The 23,342-nt window shown below is 40.8% G+C and overlaps 1 protein-coding gene across 1 annotated transcript in view; it reads right to left on the bottom strand.

Annotated features, from left to right (window-relative positions):
- The window catches only part of LOC139664863 (carbohydrate sulfotransferase 8-like), a 35,063-nt gene extending 12,934 nt beyond the window's left edge, over window positions 1-22,129 (bottom strand). The window contains exon 1 of the mRNA XM_071543840.1: window positions 21,954-22,129. Within this exon, the coding sequence (XP_071399941.1) occupies window positions 21,954-22,129 (176 nt within the window). The remainder of the gene's footprint in view (window positions 1-21,953) is intronic.
- Window positions 22,130-23,342: the final 1,213 nt, after the last annotated feature.

The following is a 23,342-nucleotide window of genomic DNA, read 5'->3' as shown; positions in this document are numbered from 1 at the left end:
ACATATGACATACTGTATAACAAGTTGGGCACTGGCATGTAAGTCCACACTAAAGCCTGTTAAAACTGTTTACAAACATAAAAATTCTAGACAAAAAGCCCAATGCGTACCATCATTGTAACATCTTGAAGAAATATGATTTGCTGAGCTGGGAAATCATAATAAAATATGCAGATTCTACTTTGGTGTATAAAATCCTCCATGGTCTAGCCCCACCTCCTCTAAAGGAGTTTATAAAGAGAAACTCAAACAGGACAACTAGAGCGGGCTCCAGAGGTAACTGTCTAGTTCTATTTAGAAAAAGTGTGTTTGATCAGTCAGTTTATTCATATCGAGCTTTGCAGACCTGGAACACGATACCAAGTGTCATAAGGGATTTGCCAACCCTTACTTCATTTACCAAACATTTTTAAAAAATGGTTACTGGATAATCAAAACTGCTCCCATAATCTATCATAAAAAACCTCTGTATGTTATGTGTTTAGGGCTTGTTTATTGTGTAGAGTGAGTTTTAGGTACTCTGTGCTGTTTCTTACTGTGAATTAATTTGAGTGGTTATGATGATTTCTTTTTTTTTTTTTATACTCATCAACATCAACTTGCTGTTATGTGTTTAGGGCTTGTTATTGTGTAGAGTGAGTTTTAGGTAGTATGTGCTCTTTTTGTACTGTGAATTAATTTGAATGGTTATGATGATTTTATTCTTTTTTACTGTGACATCAACCTGCCAAGGGACAACAGATGAAAACTGGCATATATTTACATTTGATTTTAAATGTTCATTAATATGCACTGTCCCTATTTAAAATAAATAAATCTTAAATCTTAAATCTTTCAACATCTAAAGCTCAACGAGATGTCAAAATTGCCGGAAAATCCTCACGAGCCGCTTACTGTAATTTCACAGGGATTAATATACCTGGCAAAGACCTCGGATCCATAATGTTTAAAATCTTAATCCATCAACCAAACATAAATCTTGCAAACGCTTGCCAGATCTTGTTAAGATACGAGCCCTGCGTTGTACTGAGGGACATAATCAACCCCCGCTCAGAAGTGTACCGAACATCCACTCCCTTTTTAATGTGTTCAGCTGTGGTCCATTGGGTGCATATTTGCTGAGGTAGGCCGAACCGCTTCAATGCTTTTGCATCAGCGACTGAAAATAAAGAGGTCCTTAGTGATATTGCACCATACAGAAATGATTCGTCTACATGTCCTCAGTTCGCTGCTCAATGGGTTTCTGCCTAATCACACTGCCAGGGCAGTCAAGATTTAACCTTATGGGATGGCTTTGTTCCTCATTGCACTGCAGATTTTAATTCCAAGTTCAGACTACTTTGAAACTGTGACAAATACTCAACCTTTCAGTAGAGTTTTTGTATTAGTGTGTGGACCTTGAATGTGTACAAGATGACGTGACAGCATCGTTATGGATTTGGGTACAAAATTCCTCTCCATTGCCAAATATGTGCTTGCCTGTGAATTCATGTGTACATTTAAATGTGTGAGCTTAGTCACATTTAATTAAAATTAATTAATTAATTTTCTTTTCTTTTTTTTTAATATTATTTTTTGGACATTTTCACCTTTATTTGACAGTTGAAAGTAGAGATAGACAGGAAAGATTGGGAGAGAGAGGGGGATGACATGCAACAAAGGTCCTGGGCCGGATTTGAACCCAGGATGTCGTGTTTACATAGTACGCATCTTAGACCACTGAGCCACCAGGACACCACTGAAATTAATTTTTGGATACAAGGACTGACAGTAAGTGACTGCAAAACGTGTTTTTCATAGATTTTGAGAATGTAACAGGTTTGTAATAAGATGATGGGTAAAAGGTTTTGGGCTAGTGAAGTTCAGAAAAGCTTAATTCCCATCTACTTTTCGAGACCATATGTGAATATACCTGAACTTTACATGGCAAATTCGGCAGTGTATCTTTAAAGCTGATATGCTATGATCTTCTGTGTTGACACTGTGGCTGCCTTGGTCTGGTCCTCTGTTCCATCTAAGTGCCTTAACTCATTACCTCTGCACAGAGCGAGAAAAACTGTGACAGGGCGGCTTCTCTCAGCCAGCTCGTTCTGGAAGCCTTTCAAGTCACGCTGAAACGGCTTCAAATATTCATAACCTTTCCATCAATAAAAGATACCCTTTGGTGAAGTTAGAAAGCAGCGTGCAAAGAGGTGGAACGAGGGAGTCAGAGGGAGGTAGAGAGGTGAGGCAGTTAAAGCCCCATTCGCTGCCACCGAAAGGCCTTTCTGACCACTCCAGAGAATTTCCCATGCCAAAAATGTTTCACCAAAACACTCCCAACCCTCCGACTCTCCTAGGGAACCCTTTCTAGCAATCTGTCAGCAGCCCAGGCCTTGATGTTAGCAACCAGCCATCTTTGTCAGGAGGAAATGTACTGTTTTGTCCTCAGATTACTTTGAACATTGATGTCCTCAGTGAGTCTATTTGGCCTACATAAGACTGTGACAGAGCTAGTCCTGTTTGTTGTCATCCTGTTTACTTCTGCAGTTGTAGTCTGTATTATTCATTTAGAAAACTGGATAATCTCTACAGAGACTTGGGACAGTCGCCAGGGAGACTGTGACAAACAATTCTGTAGCAAGGTCTTTAATAACGTTTAGCTCAGATGGTGCCCTCTGAAAACATCTGAGGTACTTTATCCCACAGTACTGAATATTCATTGGTATAGCATATAATTTAAAGTGACAGCTCCACCCCCCGCCAAGTCCCCAGTTCAGCTATGAGAAACTCTAACAAAGCCATAAAAATGTTAATCTTAGATCAGTGGGTCGACCACTATGGACATCTATTACGCATGTTTTGGTATTGGTGGAAAGAAACACCTTGGATCTTACACTTGAGCTTGTTCACATTTTGGTTGGATGAACATACAGGCTCCAGGAGTTCTTGGAAGTGACAATGTCTCCATTGCATTGAAGCACTGGTACTAAGAAACAAGTTTACAAAGGCCTACGCTGCCCAACATGTAGGGCTTATTGAGCTAAACGGCCACAAAACAATTAACAATTCTTCAAAATGCCTTCACCCAAAATCTCAGAAAAATGCACATAGCATGACAACTGATCCAGTCCTGATCCAGTCCTGATCCGTCCTCTGCAGAGCTGGTTTAATTTGAGCCGCACTCCACTGTGGCTGTGCAGTCTTCTGTTCAGGGTGTCTGCATCGTGACAGTGTTGACGCTCCGCGCTCCGTCACTTCTTCCCTGTCGACGATGTCACGGTGTCTTCTCAGCTGGAGCGTCTCTGCCAGGTATTCACAGAATTCATCAACACTTTGATCTCTCTGCAGCTCCCCTTCTACCGCCAACTCTACGCCGCACAATCATTCTCTCACCTCCGTAGAAAATTTCATTTTGTTTCCATTTAGAGCTCCTGAACAGGGTTTTATGAGGCCGTCTTTAAGTGAAAAGGTTTTGACAGTAGTCTCCGTTTTCAATAAAGATACTCTCACATCTTTGCTAATCACATTCCATGACTTTTCTGTGAATATTATTAAACAAATTTCCATGACTGATGTTTGTCAGCATCTATATTGAAATGTTTTTGTTTTTTTTTACTGTTACCAGGGCTACAGATATCACTTGGGATTTAGGAATCAAGAATATGTTATTTGGGCTGTTATTGCTTCAAAGAGATGCAATTACTAATTACTAATTTGTGCAGGGGAGATAAAAATCGCAAGGGGCTTTAGTTCACTAGATCAAAGAGGCTTATAAAAAGGTATCTGGATCAACCAACAGCCAAGCTTGATGTTGGGTTTGATGTTTAACATATGAGTAGTTGAAAGAAAGATTATGAACATTTTTAAAAATAGTCTTGATTCATAGATTTTAACATCAAAATGAACATTTCTAGAAATAGTCTTGATTCATAGATTTTTACATCAAAATCAACAGGCTTGTGAAACGTATTTTTCTATGGCCTTTCCAGGTGTACCGTGACCTTATGAACCCTGTTTGTAGTGTGTTTACTGTTCACTATTCTTTTTTTTTTTTTTTTTTTTGAGTCATGGGGTTGAGTGGGTGTATTATGGTCAGATATTTTGACTATACTTTTCTTTTGTTTGTGTTCACCTATGTGGGTGATGTGGTGAGTGTGTCAAGCTCATGACGAACATGGCTCGCTTCCACTCAGCCTCTCTCTCTCACACACACACACACAAACACACACACACACACACACACACACACACACATTTCTCCCTGCTTACTGTATTATTCATTGGGTTTTGTGTTATTCATAGGGTTGTGGTTGAGCCTGCATCAGTTCAAGGCAATGACAAGCGATACGATGCCAAAGCAGGGCCATGCTGTTGGAGAGCGCAACCTGATGAATAAAACAGCGGGTGAGAATTCATCTGCTTAGGTAAACCAGAGGATGATTGCTGTGAGAAATGCATGGAGCCGTGCCACAGCAAAGCTTGTTGCACAGCAGGAACAAACAGGATGGAAATCTATGGGCAAAGTCGTGACCATATATCCAGTCACTTGGTGCCATTCTGAATCCATATTCCCTTGGTGATGCTTAGTGCAATCTGCAAAGTTAGGAGAGCTCAGGAAATCCTAATTTTCTACCAGCCACCTGACAAAGCTTCAAAGGTTGTGCTCTCCGACAGCATGGCCTTACTTTGGCATCATATTGCTTGTGGTTACCTTGAACTGATGCAGGCTCAACCACAGCCCTCTGAATAACACATGGCTACCTTTGAAAGCAACCCTAGCAACAGATTTTCTCATCACCTAAAGGTGCGTTCATACCAATTATATCTGAAGTGGTTTATTCAAACTCTGGAGTGTTTATCCTTTAGTTTGTTTTGTTTGGCCAGGTGAGAGCAATGCTGTTTGAACATGGGAGGCACCAAATAACGGCACCGAGACGCCTGAAAATGCGCGTCTCATCTAACAAGAGAACCGTGTTGCAGTTTGTTAGAAGTGAGAACATAATCTTACCAACTACAGGAAACGCCCCCAAAATTCAAGGTTTTTTGGATATTAAGAGACAGATGTCGACATCTGATAGTCAGCAGTTCCTCAAGCTTGTAAACCTAGCATGACAAAATGAACGGAAGACAAACCGCAGTCTGGACTGATACTCATATTCAGCTATTTCTTCACGTGTTGTTAACTGTTATGAACACCAGAGAAGCGAAATAACAGCAAAGAGCGCAGACCGGTTCATCATGTGTAGCTAAAATTACAGGGAGTGGAATCAGATTTGTTTTGACTCCCCCTGTAGGCAAAATCTCTAACCTGACAGGACGACAGGTTACCAAAACTCCAATAAACGAGCCACGTGTGAGTCCATGAAACTTTTGTGGTTCACTTTTAGTTAGGCAGTGTGAACCTAAACAAACCAAATACAAAAATTCAACCAAGTACATTTTCCCACTATGATCCAGATGAAGGAAAACAAACTATAGGTGTCATCGCACCTAGGAAATGTTTAATGTTCTTTACCGAAGGCAAAAATGAACCAAGAAAAGGCATAATGTATCCTGAAACATCACTGTTCTATGGAGCGTAGTACAAATATTGCCATCAAAAGAGCCACAGTTTTTCCCACTGCACTGTGGCTTAAATATTGCTCTTCTGAACTTCTGTTCTCTTTTCAGCTGTGAGAGAGCAGGAAGGAATGATCTCAGAACCATTTGTTGGAAAGAAATTTGTTTTTCAATAGAGTGTGCTAAATGTGTTCTACTGTGTAACATTAAGTGGGGAATTGTCCAAAGCGCCTACTGCATTACACAAAAATTCAAGAAGAACCTCTATGGACTGTGGAAACAAAGGCACTATTTACAGCGAAGGGACAGAGTGGACTGTGTTTCTGTATCTGTTCACAAGTACACATAGTCTGAAAGTCTGTTATAGCCCCTCGCTTGAATCCCTTTATATGCATAGCATGGGCTAATTAGTGCAGTTATCATATCTTCCCTAATTACTGAGGATAATTCATTTCTTTCAAAGATTAACACATCTACAGAAACGTGATGAAGGAGATAATGGTAGCATTAAAACTGCACCAGAGCAGAGAGGGAAGCTTCTAAAAATACACCTGGATTTATTAGCTGAGAAAACCATTGTGATTCCCCGTCATCTTTGGAGAGATGGTTACAAAGTAATAGACATTAGGTTATGGCTGTTTTATAAATCTTAATGGATGTCTTTGATGATGTTTAGACTAGATTGGGTTGTTGTACTGTATCAAAACAGACACTTTATACACTTCTTGCTTTTTTCACTCATGAAAAAACAACAACTTATAAACTAAATTCAAGCCCCAATGCCTCAAGGTGAAAAAGACAATTAAGCCTGCAGGGAACCTTTTTATTGAGGCAGACTAACGGCATGAGATAATGTGTTGTGGTCCAGCTAAAAGCAAAACTAATGGATTACGCGCCGTGAATCATTGGGAGATCAGTTATGAGGTTATAAAAACGTCTGAATGATATAATCAGCACATAGTGTGTATGGATACACACTGGCCATGCAGGGTATTGTGGGATGCTGCTAACCTGCTAGTGGCGCTACTTGTCTCTCTTTATGTCTGTTAGCATTACAAAGTTAGGAATTATTACCATTTTACAGGTGAGGGTAGAGACAGCATCATGAGAGGCTAACGAAAAAAGATCTAAAAATACAGGCTTGGATTTAGAACTGCAAGCTGACGATGGATGGTAACATCATTTTCTGTTTTCCCCCATCTCTTTGTGTGTATCTACTGTATTTAGGTAAGAAGTGATGGATTGTAATCCAAAAATCGACCTATTATTTAATTATTTAATTAAATGTATTTGTTTTGGTGTATGCCATAACATTTTATGACCAAATACAATGAACATAGGCCCTAAAATCTGGCTACTTCTTTACATTAAAACATATTCCACTAATCTCCATTAAAGGATAAGGCTGGTGTTTTTTAATGCATTGCTTACCGTCAACAAATCCTATGAAAATAACAAAATCAGCAATGCGTTTGCTCTACTCCCGTTACTTTCTGACTTCCCACGTATCGTTTTTAGCCGTCAACCCGGAAGTCATTGGCTCCAATTGTAAGCTAAAAACCTTTAAATACAGCTCACAAAGACATAGTTTACATTTTAAAAATCACTAACTGTTACCATGATAAGTCAGGCTGTTGTAGTTATTACCAAATCAAATTCAAATGGGAACAAATTCTTCATTACGCCGGGGACTATTTTCGGTGCTACGGAACTACTTTCCTGAGATCGCAAAGTGTTTACAGCCGGCTTATTAAGTTGTTTGAGGAAAAAGTGGTCCGGCCCGGTGCATCATGATGATGAAATATGCTGCAGAGCAGCAGCATGGCTCTGTGACGTGTTTTTAATCGTTTTTTTAATACAATGGAGTTCTTTGGCTGCTGAGACATGACTTCATTGGGCACCGGCTACATGGACGAGACTTGTTGGCAAAACAAAATCATTGCTGATTTTGTTATTTTCATAGGATTTGTTGACGGTAAGAAATGCATTAAAAAACACCAGCCTTATCCTTTAAGGGATTATGCCTCAGTGCCCTATATACAATATCATTTCAGATGACTTCATGCTATTGTCTACACCACATAAGTAGATATTTATGAGCAGGCTGTTTATGGTCAGTTTTATAATGACTTGTCATAAATAAAAAGGATAAAAAAGCACTTAAGAGACTAATTCCCCTTTGAGTGGGTCCATCGTGCCTCAAAGGGCCAAAGGATGACGACACGAAAAGCCAAGTCACTCTTCATCCACCTTTTTCAGCGAATAAAATAATTTTTGATGTAAATCCATTGTATATATAGTAGTATCAGTAGTGTACTTGTGTTGACTCATCCAGTTCCATAAATACTGGGTCTTAAAAACATGCATACTATGATGACCTGATGGTGATCTCCACCTTGAGTTCACAGCTTACTTTTTATTTTCCACTACATCACTGAGGCACATCAAATCATCCTTTTGAGCGTGGCTCCACATGGCACCGTTCGTAAAATATTGGGTTGGGATCTACCGCTGGGTGATATAAAGCCTGTCCTGGGCTGCAGCTTAAGTCACGAATCTGCTTGTGAAAGATTGGTTTGTGTATCTGCCGATATAAAGTCCTAGTGGATTAAAGAAGATGAGTGGAGCCACTGTCGTAAAAAAGCATTACGGGTCTAAATCATGAAATTTTTAAGGTTTAGAGTGTGCTTTTATCTGAGCTTAAGTGACAAATGTGTGAGATGGGACAAGTGATGACCAAGTATTCTCATTGCACAACTCCATAAGTTGCCTCAGAGGAAACACAAACCTGTGATAATGAACCATTGTTATGCGGCACACACACTTCCTGACCATGAGACTGTACATAACTGTCGTTCCTCTCTCCATATGGAGGCTTGTCTAATCTCTCACAGAGATGACACAAAAAAAATGAAACTGTGAAAAGGTCTATTTTTACGCAAGTTGCTATGCAGGTTGGCTGTGGGCAATTAATTCATGTTCTGTACAATATATTACCCTTGTTTTAATAAGTGAAGGCTTAAAGCAAATGATATGGCAAGTGGTAATGGCAAAGCTTGTAAGCAAAATGCCATCTGGCTAATCTTTTGCTAATGATGAAGATGTGAGCAAAACACTATTAATTAACCAGGAAGACAAGCGCGCGATCTGTTGCCTGGAAATGTTGGAGCCACCAACAGTAGCTGAAGAACAACGGAGACATTAGTGGCTAATTATCCATCACTCCATGAAAGGCTTAGTTACAGACAAAATATTTAAAAAAAACTTAATGCCCTCAAACCTTAAAAAATGTAGCAACAGCAATGTCAAGTTTCAAAACAGCTATGTGAATTTATCATTCCATTCAGTCAGTGTTAAAGAGAACTGACAAACAGCACATTTTATGTTTGGTCACAGGAAAGCCTGCCTATAGAAAGTGTTCTGCTGCTATCTAATCAGCTAATGCAGTTGGTGAAGCTGGGCTTTTTGCTCTGTGCCCAACAATGCATCACACTACGGCTCCTGCTGCCACAGTGAATACATCTGAGCCTCAGCCAAACCGGATGATACACACAATTATTTCAGTTGCCACATTTCTTCAGTCATCAATAACAAACACCTACACATACTGTACCATCCTTCACAGACAGTCACAGCGGCTAACGTCAGTATCAGACAAATAGTCCCGGCTGTATCTCTGAGCTCAACAGACCACAGTGGCGTGGACATTCATTACGACAAAGCCTGAGCCGCGTTGTTTGTGCCAGCCAACGCTACTGTGATTTAATGTGCCCTGCACAACATGCAAGAGTTGTTAACATTACTGCAGAAATGGAAGCACTAGTGGCGGCACTGAGCAGCCGCTGTCTGATGGAAGAGCAGAATGAATCACATCCTGCTGAGGCCTTTTCTTAGGATTGTGCAGCTGCTCTTGTCATGTTCATCTGACTCAGCAGACTCTAGAGGAACTCTTTATTTGAAGATGAGGGGAGGACCAAGCTTTGGGCAGGTTAGCATCCTCCTACCTACTGAACTGTGATTCAATCCTTTACATTTGGGGAATGGCTGATGAGAGGCAGTGGATAGCTCTCTCCAGACAACGCTATGAGAAACCAGGGTTTTCCCGATACTGATCCTCCTCGGTTGCTGTGCTCCATTAAAGCTTCTTTCACACTCTATCCAGCCAGCCTGTCTCTCTAAGTGCCTGTACTCTCTTGCTATGTGAGCTGAGAATATGAATTAGGCCGAGATCAGTGTCGCCTCCGCAGGAGAGGAAAGTGAGCTTAAAAAACATCTCTGGTGCTCTGCCTCGCCTGTAAGCGCATTTGGCGGCATTTTATTAGATGAGTGCCATATCCCCCCTTTGTCAATCCGTAGCAGATGCTTCCTCATTTGCAATAAAGCAAACTCATATCTTTTATTGATGTTGAGCCATGATAAGGGAGCAAATTGGGAAGCATCTGAATACAGCATGCCAATTAGTTAGCATTAAATGTCCTACCACACCCTAATTGGAAACAGACCATTTCAACATGAGTAAATACATTTATCCAGCCATTACATCATTTTGTCCTAAGGTCTTGAGACTTGAGACACAAAATACACATCTCAATATGCCTTTTGCTGTTTCTCAAGACATCAAGGCGTCCTCTAACATGCCTTCAGATGTCTTCAGAGATCTTGAGGAATGTTTCAAGATATTGTGGTGGCTGGGTGTGTACGATGTGCACCAGTTGTTGAAACTGCTATGCAAGCTGACTGCACGCTGAGAGAGCTGGAAGCGAGGCCACACAGTGACAGGTATTGTCCACCCAATTAGTTTGCATGCAGCACAGTGGAGGAAGTGGGAGTCGGCAGCCCCGTCGTCAGAGTTCCCTTCCCCCAGCCGCAGAAGCAAAGTGTGGGCAGGAGAGAGATGACTCCTCAAGACTGTGTTTGCCTGCTGGCATCTCAATGTTCTTTTCTGTTTTCCTCCCTTTCTGTGGGTGGCTTCTCCCAGACAATGCTAATGCTATGTAATAAGTAGTCTGCCTCTGGACATGAGATCATGATCACTCAGTGGAAGCAGGAGGGGGTCATGGAGTCTCAGTCGCTGCAGTTTTCAACGAGAATTTTCAAAACATGCTGTCCTGATATTAAAACTACATTATTACCATACATTGCCCCTTCCATGCGTTGCGTCAACGATGTACAGAGCGATGTCTCATGCAATTTCCATCCACTGCAAAATTTACATGTCATATGCAAAGGGGCATGGACCTTGGTGACATCAAATCAACACCGGACGTAACCTTATGTGGATTATGAAAACCTTGGCACAGATCAAATCAAACGCTGCCTCCTGATTACCAATAAGCTGTTTCTGGAGTGAGGGAAGGGGGGGGGGGGGTGTCTAGGGAGCACAGTTGTCTTCATAAAGGCCGACTGAGGAGACCTTAACCTTGGCTTTGCGCTGACTCAGTCCCCTGTGGTGTGTGGTGTGTACCGTGGCTCCTGTCAGCACATCCACACAAGGCAAGGTGAGGGAGGCAGCGTACAGAGACGAACGTGACCTGAGATATTTAAAACAGCAACAAAAAAAAAAAAATCCTTGATGCATCTGACATTGGGTATTAGGAGGCCCTGGAGGCTAGTAAGACCGTCCCCTAACCAGAAGGTCACAAGTTCGATCCCCACAAGGGCCAATGTGTCTATCAACAGGCATGCGTCCTGCTCAAAGTGTCCTTAACCAAGACCTTCTTACTCACTGTAAGTCATTCTGGATGGGAGTGTCAGCTAAGCGCCTAAAACATAAATGATAGAACGCTGCCTTCACTGAAGCCACCAGATATTGATATGGAGAAGCAGAGATCCATTTCAGGAGTTCTGGGTTATGTAATGTAATGGGTATGTAATGTAATGGGTTCCTGATATAAATATATTGCAGGCACCAACAGCCATATTATAGGATTATTTCTTTTATTGAGGGACTATAAAATGCTCTGTCAAACGTCACCATAACTTCTCCAGGCTGTAGCCTGCAGGTTCTTATATGGCTGCTGTATCGTAAAAAAAACATGTAACTGCAATCAAACAAATATGAAGTCCAAGGAATTCACGCAAGGTGAATTCCTCTGATACTTGGTCTGATGAAATAAGGCTTTTGGACTTCATAATATTTTTTGAATACTCACATTGATCCCTTCCCGAAAAACAACAGTGGAGGTAAAAACAAATACCCAAGAACTCCTTCCTATGGTTTTATTTGACTATCATATTGATGATATTGCAATTTTAGTGTTTATCTTTATCTTACTTAAATTTACAGGTAATTTCTTGAATGAGAAAATATGCATTCTTTACTTCTACTATTCCTGAAAGACTTGTTGGTTTTCATCTGGCAACAGCGATATGTTGTCCAGCTCTTTGTCATTCAGTCAGTCGGTGATTTTCTTGCCACAGGCGAGGTGAGTGACCACTGCACCTCGGGGAGAAGAGCGACCCTGCTAACCTTTCTGCAGCAGGGCCATCCATGCGACATGGTGACGCTCATTGTCTGCCTATTGCTATTAATATACCAGCAAAAGCTCCCTGCAAAGGCAGAAATGACACTGGGCTGAACATGGAGTATTCCACAAGTATGATAGTACTCACAGCCAAGATAGGAAAACAAGTTAATGTTTGTGGTGCTATAATCCCATTAATGCGACTGTAAATGTAGAAGTGTCGGTCTTAACAGAAACATAAGGCCAGAGGGCACAAGTTGCAATAAAGCAGAGGAGATGTCCAATCTATTTATAAAGGGTTAAAATGGATCCTTGCGATCTATAGGCTACAAACCAAAAATTGTCATTGCCTACTATGACAAGGTCACTCCATTATTTCTGAATTATCTACAGAACCAGCACTGTACTGACACCGGTATGATTATACTGTGAACATCATAGTTTTCAAGACTGTCGCGTATGCCCCTAGGTTTCTATTGCAGTAGAGTGGGAGGCGGCAGCCCGGTGTTACCGGATGGGCGGAGCAGGCGGCTCCGCCCATCTCCGGTTTCTACTAATAGGGATCATGATGGATACTCATGATGGAAAACATGTTATTTGGGCCCAGGGTTCAAAATACCGAACTATCCCTTTAATCCGTGAAGCAATTGTTGGATAAATTCAAATTAAATTTTGTTGTATTTCCAGCTGCCAGAAGGCACAAGGAATGATGTGACAACCAGCTGTTGGAGAGAACTAATTTTGTACTACTGTCAGTTATTTAACAGGCATGCAAACTGGTTAGGGGTGAAAAAGGTGAGAAGGATGCGTGAGCAGAGAAAAACACATACCCGCTAGGGGAGTCCGGGGGTATGCCCCTGGAGTCCCCCGGAGATTTTTTTTTTTTAAATAAGCTCATCAAATGCTCAAATAAATGCTCATTTCTGATGACTTTTAGAATTACTCTGGTGCTGGTCACAAGATAACAGAATTACAAGATTGAGCAAAATAAAGTACAAAGTATTAATTTATTAAGTGCAAATGTAGGGCAGCCCCACCAGGTACACAACTAATTACAATTGTGACAAGCGAATTGATTGGCTCCATTTCTATAGGCGCTGCTATAGGCGCTGCGATGCAAAGGTGACAAGTTTTCATGCCTGATTTAAGAAAGAAAGGTCCACAGCGATGCTATGGTACTAGTGCAGAATAGGAAAGAAACCTTGCTCTAGATAAGTGGAAAAAAGGAAGCTGCGTTGATTGGACACTGCTAGGCAAATATTTCCTGCTACCATCTGAACTACGTTGATTGAGATTAATTCCATTTTGTGTGGGGAATACAAACTGCTGGAATAAGGTGGGTTTAAGCTTAGGAAGAAACATAATATGCTTTTAGTCTCAGGGCAATCCCACATGCTTTTCCTGCATCCCTCCAAAAGATTCAGTGGAGAGATGGAAAAATGTACAAATGATACGCTTTCAACTGAAACCCAGAGCTTAAACTAGAAACTTCATTGTGACAAAACAAAATAATGTGCATGTCAGTCAAGTTATTTATACTGGCATAAACACAAACCCCTCTCATGGGGAAGCAGCCAGGCAGCCAGTGTAATTGTTAAACCAACTCCTGAGTAGCTTTATGCTACTGTTAGACCACCCCCAGAGAACATTAATTAAAACGCACTGTGCAAATCAGGCTTTAGCTTGCTGTGACATGTTTTTGTTTGGACTGAAATAGGGCACACATCACACATGTCACACACGCGTAGCCAAACTTTCAAATTGCATTAGGTCACTTAGGGGAGGAAATTGAATCTGCAGCACATGGTGAGAGTGGCGGGGGGAAAGCTTTGATATAATTTAATGTGCTTTCCTTCAGCGAGCTCACCTCAGCTGAATACAGACATGCCTACTGTTTCTGTCCATAAGAGAACTTCCAGTTTTTAAGCAAGATCTATCAGTTAGGAGCCATTAAAAATGTAAATAAATGCATATTCATATGTTCCCTGGGGCATCAATGATAAGGCTTAGACTAATTTCCCACAAATTATTTTCATATAAACTATAAAGAAAATATTGGGTATCATGAGGTGCAGTTTAGTGGCCTCCCAGTCTTTCCAGTAGAATTTCTTTTACATGTGGGTAAGTGGAAGTAATTTTTGTTCTGAGACTCAGGTTTCTCTCCATTCAATTTAAGTTTGAGACTGGCTTTTATTGGATGTTTATGTCTTGCTTTATGGCAGTTGTGCTGTAATTGCAATGGTAATAGTTATTTATTTTTTGGGCAGCTGACCAATGAGGCCATATGATGAATTCTCATTGTATTTCCATTTTTCCAGCTGTGGTGGCAATTTTCCAGCGGTGAGCTGGCATACATTTCAGTTATAGAGCTGCAGGGGTATAATGGGTGTCCCTGGTCTTGAATAAAAGAAACTAGACTGGCACTCAAATGCTATTACATTACACAGCATAGCAGAAAAGTGGCATTTGGTTGCACAGCTCTAACTGTGAAGCATTGATTCAATTAAAGAGGAACAATCATCCGAAACGGCAGGCAAGTTATTATCGCTATTTGTAATCTGATTGTGCACTTCTTCCACTCCCTGAGAGCAGTGAAATCAATGACTTGCTAATCAATCAGATTTTGGCAATATCCAATCATCCAAGAAAGCAGTAAGGGAGCAGATGCAACAGTTGACATGCTCTAAATCAATGACAGAGGAGACCATCTCTAAATTTAGCATTTGTTTTTATGGGTTAGGCTTGGGAAGGCCAGCTGAGAGAGAACATAATAGTTTAATCAATGTGATATGTAATATGATATATTTATTTTAAAACAATCAATGTTTAATGTCCTACTCCAACCCAAACATCCCGGCAAACAAGCTAATTATAGTCTGAGGAAGGGCTCCACTGACAAAAATAATTGTCATTTTTTGCTGAATTTTGCAGTTTTGATATGAACTGTGGAAATGTGGAAACAACTTTTTCAATGTACCTTAGTTTTTTAGCACTTGAAAAGGACAACTTGAGGAGAAAAATGAGAACCTAATGGTCCGTTTGAATATGATAAAAATGTTCTCTAACTTGCAATTTGATTTGTAGGTTAGGGATTCTACTCCAGATCCAGATACACCTTTCCCTCTGACATTGCAGCCTCTTGCGATTTGGAGACTGCAGTAGTCAATACTGCAAATTCTGTACTGTATTTTGATGAATTGTGCAGCATAGTCATAGCCAGATATATTTGACATTTTCATGGCAGGATGACTGTACTTCACTACTTCAATACGATGACACAATGGCACACCATGGTAACCAGATAGCTATTGCTGCTGTTGGATCAAAACCTTTTATCACTTAATAGTAAAACCTTTCAGGGATTTTGAAAAAACAGCCCTCTTTTCGGATTCATGGTCACGTAGTTTGAAATTCTGTTAGTTCTGAATGCATTTCACTGGCCCTAAGGTTGTGAAACCTGCTATGCATGCAGTATAAAGGACCACATAAACCTGCAATTCAAGTAAAAATATGAAAATCGTTGGAATTGGAGTTACTGTACAGGGTTTGTCCACAAAAGAGTGCTCAGATTTCATGGATTTTTGACCCCACTGGTGGATTACTGCAAATTGCTGTGGCTGGAAATACTGCTCTGTTCATTATCTGACTGAAAATTTAAAAAAGTATTAGAGCATTATTGCAGGCTCTACTGCAAACAGGCAGAGAACCACTGTCCCTCTCCACCACAGTGACTGTGCAAATTCAAGAGGGCAACTTAATGAAGTCAGAGGGAGTGTTGGTCCACTTGCTGAATAGTGTATTGATCCCTCTCAGGACCTTCTCATCACTGTCACTCCCTCACCATCTGGCCACCTGGAATGAAGCATATGCTCATAAATTTAGATGAGATGTTTCAGAATGATATTCTCGGGCAGCTTCTCATTCAAAAAGTTGACTCAGCATCAAGGCCAATGCACAGTTCATACGAGGTAAAATTTGCTTTTTTTCCCCCATGGTACACCAGTGCTCCCACAGTGAAAAATCTAGTTGCATACATCAAAATAAAGCAGCATACATATGTGCAGTCTGATCGATAGAGAAGCATGTATGTTGTGTATGTGGCCTAGCCTTTATCTGGAATGAAAATCAGAGGTAATAAGCAAGATATGCTCACTCCTCCCTGTGGTTGTAATGAGGAGCTCCTCAGTGTGATTGTCTGTAACTGAATGGGATCAAACATGGCTTAGTAAATTTCCCCAGCGTAAAGACAGGTGAAAAAAATCATAACAGAATCCCTGTAAGTGGACTATACTCTGATTTCCACAAGCACTGGCTGCCGGCCAGATGCCCAATTACTGACTTCTTTCCAGCTGGCAACTTTTTAAACGTTTTTTTTTTTTAATTTGGGATATTCTTCTGAATCTTTTTTTTTTTTTGAGAATATATTTTTATTATTTATACTTTAACATACCAATCAGCATGACATCATCACAAAAACAAGATGACAGAGAGACTAATGGTATGTTTTCACAGGGGCATCATTTCACACGAGGGATCGTGCTGCTTCCCAGTATTGGACACTTGATAGGCGGGCTTCCATATTGGTTCCTTGATGCACCTGATTGGACAAATGCTGTCATTCGCTGGGCCGTCTGCCCCCAGATTTCAAACTGGAAAAACATGGCGGCTCGTTTGCAAACTTTCTCTTATATTACGAAAATAGTTCACCGAAATGTGTTTCTGAAAACATTTGAGGCGAGAAATAAGCCGTGCAGTTGCTGAATCTGACTTCATTTTAGATCAACAACGGCTAGTTTAAAAGCTTTAAGTAGCCTAGACCTCAACTTTATGCAAATGTGGAGCGGCCAACGTGACGCTGTGTCTCTCGAAACGCACTGCAGCGCTACCAGAATGCATTGCACGGCTGCTTACATAGAAAATGAATGGGAAGCGTGGAAATGACGGATCCTGTGGAAACTTAACATAAGAGTTCACTTATTTATTTGGATCACATCACAATAGAAAAACGCTTAGCTAAACGCTTTGTTAGTATTTTGTCCTCCTTGACTTGGAAATTTGACATGTGCTACCTTTTCATAGTTTCTGGAACATGCTCTGGATTTTGGGTTTAGTACTCCACTGAGAATCCCATTGTTGAAGCGCAACCTCCTTTTCCAATACCATAAGAGTTCCCTGTATATGCATGTATGTCCTATATGCAGGATAATGGGGGGGCACAAACAAAAGAGCAGAGCCAAATAATAATAATAATAAATAATAAATGATAATAATAGATATTAAAAAAGAGAAAATAATAATAATAATAAAATAATAATAATAATAATAATAATAATAATAACAATAGTAACACCAATAGATAAGATAAATAAACAATGCAAGTGCCATATCCCAATTACATTACATTAACCTCTAATGAAGTTTACGCCCTTCATCCAGTTGTTAACAGTCAGTGTTGAATCTAAAGTCTTCTGAATCTAAAGTACACCTAATGGATACATTTATACAATTTCAGTGATACTAACTGCAAAGTATTTTGTTTTCTCTCAAAACTATAAACCAATATAAACCAAAACCTCAACGCTCAACGCCACCATTTGTAGTTAATCTGGAAAGTAAAAAAGGTGTCAGAATGGAATAAACAGACAGAAAAACACACAGAAATAGAGCTTATTTATTGAAAACATTTCCCTGTGGCAGCATGACCCCAGCCGACCCCTAGCTGCTCACTTCTTCTCTTTGGCTGCCATCTCAAAGCTTGTAGAAAACACTGCTGTACCATATTAGGTCTATGTATAGCTACTCCAGAGCTCTACAGTGACATTTTTTTTTTTTCAAAGGAGCACATCTGCTCGTGATGGAACGTTTTTGGCGCACAGGAAAGAATCTGAGCGCATTATAAAGAAGATAAATGGAAACATCCATCCCTACATTAAATCTTAAGTCGCATATGTGCTCCTTTTTCAGTTTTCTAGGTAGCATGAATTTATTTTCAGAAGCATACAGTATGCGACTAAATTGGTGGCAGTGTGGAACCCTGCATCTTGTCAGTGGTTTCACTGCCTGATTAATGACTAGGAAACCAGAACACAAACTGCAGCGGAAGCAGAGGACACATGGCTAAAGGTCCAGAAAGGTCAAATGAGGTCAATAAAGAGCATGAAATCACACAAGAAGCAGCAACAAGGCAAATAAAAAATGTGATTGATGAAGGAAGAGGTTTAACACGCTTCAACCAACTCACAAGGAGTAGTAGGCCTGTCCGGTGCAGAGTAGAGCAATATTGTATCAGGAGGGACTTCAGAGATATGGTCCAAAGTATACTGGAGCACACGGATAAAAGGCAACAAACTTTATTGCGGGACTAACGTTCCGACGCCAACTTCATCAGATTATCTCATGTTACAAAATGTAATTACAATTGACAAAATAGTTTTAAATTTGGTCTGGCTTCCAATACATTGCAAAATCCACTCACACTGGAACTAGCATAAAGGGCAAAGGGTAAAGACTGTCCTGTATCATAGATGTGTTTACTGTTAAAATACTGATACTATACACATATACTACGGGTGTGTATCTCTCCTTCTGAGGCGATTCCATACGTATGTCGATACGTGATCAACGATCCGATTCATGTAAGATACATTTAAGCAGCCATCGATTTGATATGATTCAATTCAGCCCAGTTTAGATGCGATACGATATGAATGCGATACGATAGAGGTGGGTGATGTTTATGCTGGGGAAACCTATGTAGGCCCTTGTACCAGTGGGACTTTTGAATAGTCCACCGACACACCACGATGTAAACAGCTGTGCAGATAAAATTAAATGAAAAAGAGAAAAAACCTCCATTACAAACGATATGCCACTCCGCATACTGCCACACTATTTTCCGCCTTTCTTATAAAACCCAAAGTGGGCACACGTGGGGTTTATAGACGTTTGGTGGTGCATCGTATATTCTTTTTTCTCTGTCGTTTGACATTCTCTGATATTTTGCGTTCTCCGTTTGACAACAATGAGGGAAATGTTTTTCTCTCTGCCTGAGTGAGGGTCGGGAGGAACCGCTTCCCTCCTCACAGACTGACAGGCAGCAGGCAGGGACTAACAAGCCTAGATAGGCAGAGAGAGAGAAACACCCAGTGCGAAACGAAATTAATTCAGTAGCCTGCCACAAAAGTACTTTATCAGATACGTGTCCTTGTCGCGATTTGCTCTCAACTTTTGACCGATACAAGCTGTTTGAATCGATGTAGCCGTATCTTAAAAATTTAGATAAATAAAATCTCAAGGTTTGTGGACCCCAACATGCCAATTTCCCCCTGCCATTTTAAACATGAAAAACCAAGCCACACTAACCAGAATCCAACAGAGCTCTTATTGGTTCTTATTTCTTTCCCTAGCACTTCTCTATCATCCATGATTATTTTAGGGTCACAGGAATATTTGTTCCATCTATTGTCAGAGTGCTGTGTGGTTTTAACCATCAGCCTCTTCCTCTTCGCTTGTAATGTTGGGGATTTTGCAATTTAAGCTTATTCTACTGTTGTGCTCACTGTAAGTTGCTCTGGGTAAGAGCATCAGATAAATGCAGTAAATGTAAATGCGAATGCAAATGTTCAGAAGTTCAATCTTGTCATTCAGAGATATACAACGCTATTAATATACTTTATTACAGTTACATGAGGTCATTAGGAGCTCATATGTTCATCACATGAAGTGTCCTGACTTTAGGGCTTAATTTGTTGCCTTTCCCTTTAAGCGAAATAAGCTTACTCATAGTGCGCTAATAAGCAAGGCGGGGTCACAGACGGGGCATGTTTAGTCCACTGAAAACTTTGTTTCCCTCAGTGCAAAATGTTTGCGTCTGCATCTTTCAATTTGTTGACAGCCTCAGTGTTTCATAAGGCAAAAAAGGCATGGCCTAATCACAGTTGTGAAGCCATTATTATTGAATGCACGCTGCGCTTGCGCCCCGACAATTACACCCTCCGCATTGGTTTCCTCAGAATGACTGAAAATCTGCGTTTGTTTAATCTACGGTGTCAGTGAGGGATTCAAGAGGGAAACCGAGCTGATTGCCGATAGAGACATCACAAAACCAATTTCAGGGTATTGTGCGTTCTGCACTGATGGAACACAGAGGGATGCAATTTAAAAATGGCCTCTGATGTGTTTGTTCTTTTATACGGTTATATTGATCTGTGAAATGTAATTTACGAACTCAACCAGTTCCAATCTCTTTTAACTGCTAAGCTTTTTTCTTTTTCAATTTCCTGTCACATTATTATTCTATTTCTTAAATGAGGTATGGCACTGCAACAATCCCCAGTTCTGATCGAGTAGTAAAAAAAATAAAAATAATTAAATCGATACCATGTACTTTTTCTTCAACCACGTGCCCAAATTGCAGCACTAAGGACATCTATGGGAGTACTTTAAAAGATGTCTGGCCTTAAATCATTCTGCAGAATTCAATATGAAACAAAGCACCAATTGACAAAGCCGCTGGGTTAATAAGTGGGGTAACCCCGGCTGTGGAAATAGCTCCTCTCAGTAAGTGACTGTTATCACTGGAGACGGACATGGAAATCACAGCATCCACTCATGATTACACACCAGGAACGATACATGGCACAACACTGCAAACCCTAAAAACAATGCCGCCCCGCCAGACTGGGACCATTTTTGTCGCCTGGTTGAAGGATTCTCTCCCAATCTGATACAAGTGAAAGTGACTTGCCTTCAGTGTAGGTTTTTACTGGGTAGTGCTTCCTATTGTATATGAATGACATTAAACATGACAGTCTATTCAGTCTATTCAGTATGTGAAAAATAACAGAACTACTCCTCCTGCTCCTCGTCCTAAAAATAAGTTACTGAGCCTAATGTAACTAGTCTCTGCTTTGAGGCACATACAAAGATAAGATGTGACAAGAAGTCATCCTTCTGTTACGGGCGTGGCCGTACCCCGAGAAGATTCCCTAGTGTTTCCTTGTGTTTCTCCTTCCCTGTGTTCCCTGTCTGTCTCTCTCTCTGTCTATGTTTTGTTTGTGTGTGTATTGGCGTGGGTGTGGTCTCCCTTCCTCGTTCTTCTGGCTCCCGGCTCTGCTAATCCTGCACACCTGTCTGCAATCGGCTCATCACCTCACTCAGTCTGCTCACCTGCCTCTCATCAGCTCATCTACCTGCAGTCTATCTACCCCGGCTCTTCAACCATTCTTCGCCAGATTGTTGTTTCAACCACAGTGGTAGTTACGCTCAAGGCCAAATCTAGTTAAATTCCCAGTGACTTTGTTTCTCCGTGTTACCTGTGACTAACCAGCCTCTCTTATCCCAGGACCATCACCCGCCTGCCTGTTTCCCTGCCTGTGAGCCACCCCCTAGCCTCCAAGCTACCCCTGCCTGCCATCAGCCCCACATCCAGATCCTCCCTTACAATAAACCTTTTCCTTACCCTCACCACCCTGTCCGTGTCCTGTGCTTGGGTCCCACCTGTGTTCATAACACCTTCACCACATAAGTTCTTAATTGCATTATTTGAAGACAAATAGCCACACCCCAACAAACATCTATTTTACTTTTTTTTTAATTATTATTTTTTATGCTTTATTTGACAGAGACAGTGAGAGACAGACAGGAAGGTATGGGAGAGAGAGCGAGGGGAGGACATGCAGCAAATGACCGCGGGCCGGATTCCCCCCGGCGCCCCCATCTACTTTACTTTTTGATTTTATTTTAGATTTTTTAGAATAGAATATGACGTCCAACTGATGGCTGGTTACCTGCCAAAGTGTCTGGTGAAGCTGACAAACTCACAAGCCAAAACATGTTAGGATTTGTTTGATTTGATAAAGGTAACAGATTACAGAATGCCACTTTAAGCTCATGCCTGGTGCAGGTGGGTGATCTCCCACCTTGCTCTACAGCATGAAGAACCACTGACCTGTCTGCTGCTGGAGGACTTCGGTGAGATCCTTCAGGTAGACGAGCAGCAGCAGGCATGCGGCTCCCAGCATCATCAGGAACCACAGGGGGCAGTGGAGGGAGCAGGGCAGCTTCATGGCGACGGCCAGCCGCCTCCTCTGGCTACACAGAGCGTCCATCAGCCTACTCTCCATCTGGCTCAACCCAGCTCAGCCTGGACAGCACAACCTGACAGGAGTGAGGTTAGGTTTAGTGTATTGTCCTATCCATCAAAAGATAACAACACATAAAGGACAATTCCCACGTGATTTGAGTTTTTTGCTCAGTTTTTACATTTTCCATCCCTACTAAACCCCAACAGTAAGAAACAGTACATGATGAGTGAGGGAAAGAGTCCAAGTGGCTCAGAACAAAATAAAAGAATGATTTTAGAAAAAACTCCTTTAGAAATATTCCTTCCCAAAAATGAAAATAAAAGGGATCTAATCACTCAACACTGTTCAGTCAGCTAGTCAGTCAGTCAGTCTATGCAGCCTTTATGCCATAGAGCCTCCACTCCCCAGCAGTCCTACTCCTCCAGCAAGATAACCGACAGCACAGTGTTCTCCAGCAAGATGGACATCACAACAACACCGCTTGTCCTCCAGCACGATCGGACACTTATTGAATGCACTAAATGTGTTTTTTCTCTCTACAGGACGGCCTAGCCACTTAGACGGATGCTACTCTCCTGCTGTTGGGAATCACTCTCCGCCGCACCTGTGAGTAGTATGTAATTTCATTCATAAAATTGCAACAAAATAATGAGAGGCTTGGCTGGGTGAGCTGGCAATAGCCCCAAGGCTAGTCGTAATAGGAAAAAAAAAATATTTCATCCTATCAGAATGAAATTTTCATTGATGAATATGGGTACAAACAGACAAAGCAGACAAAGTCAGAATGTATTTTCCTGTTTCATTCTGATCAATGGTAATTTACAGAGGGATTTGTAATTTCAAGTGAAATTACAAAGTGAAATTACAAGTGAAAATTTCCATTTTCACGTGTGGTGCATTGCCTTAAAGATACACAGTGTCATGGACACAAAGCACTAGGACTGTGACGATTAATTAACAATTAATTTCTTTGTCGATTAATCCATAGATCATTTTTTAGATTAATGGATTAATCAATTAGTTTATAAAATGTCAAAAATAGTCACAAATGCCCATCACAAGTTACCAGAGCCTAAAGTGATTCTTAAAATTGCTTCTCAGTCTGACCAGCAGCCAAAACATCCCCAAAGTATTAATTTTATAATGATATAAAACGCAAGCAAATCTTAGCATTTGTGAAGCTGTAACCAGCAAATGTTTGGTATTTTTATTTGATGAATGAAAAACCATTAAGGGATTATCAAAATTGTAA

The sequence above is a fragment of the Centroberyx affinis genome, unplaced genomic scaffold, assembly GCF_046629955.1.
Source record: "Centroberyx affinis isolate AG114_WGS23_722 - 3 ecotype Tasmania unplaced genomic scaffold, CSIRO-AGI_Caff_v1 ptg004384l_1, whole genome shotgun sequence".
In the NCBI taxonomy this organism is placed as follows: domain Eukaryota; kingdom Metazoa; phylum Chordata; class Actinopteri; order Beryciformes; family Berycidae; genus Centroberyx; species Centroberyx affinis.
This window is presented reverse-complemented; position numbering and strand designations above follow the sequence as displayed.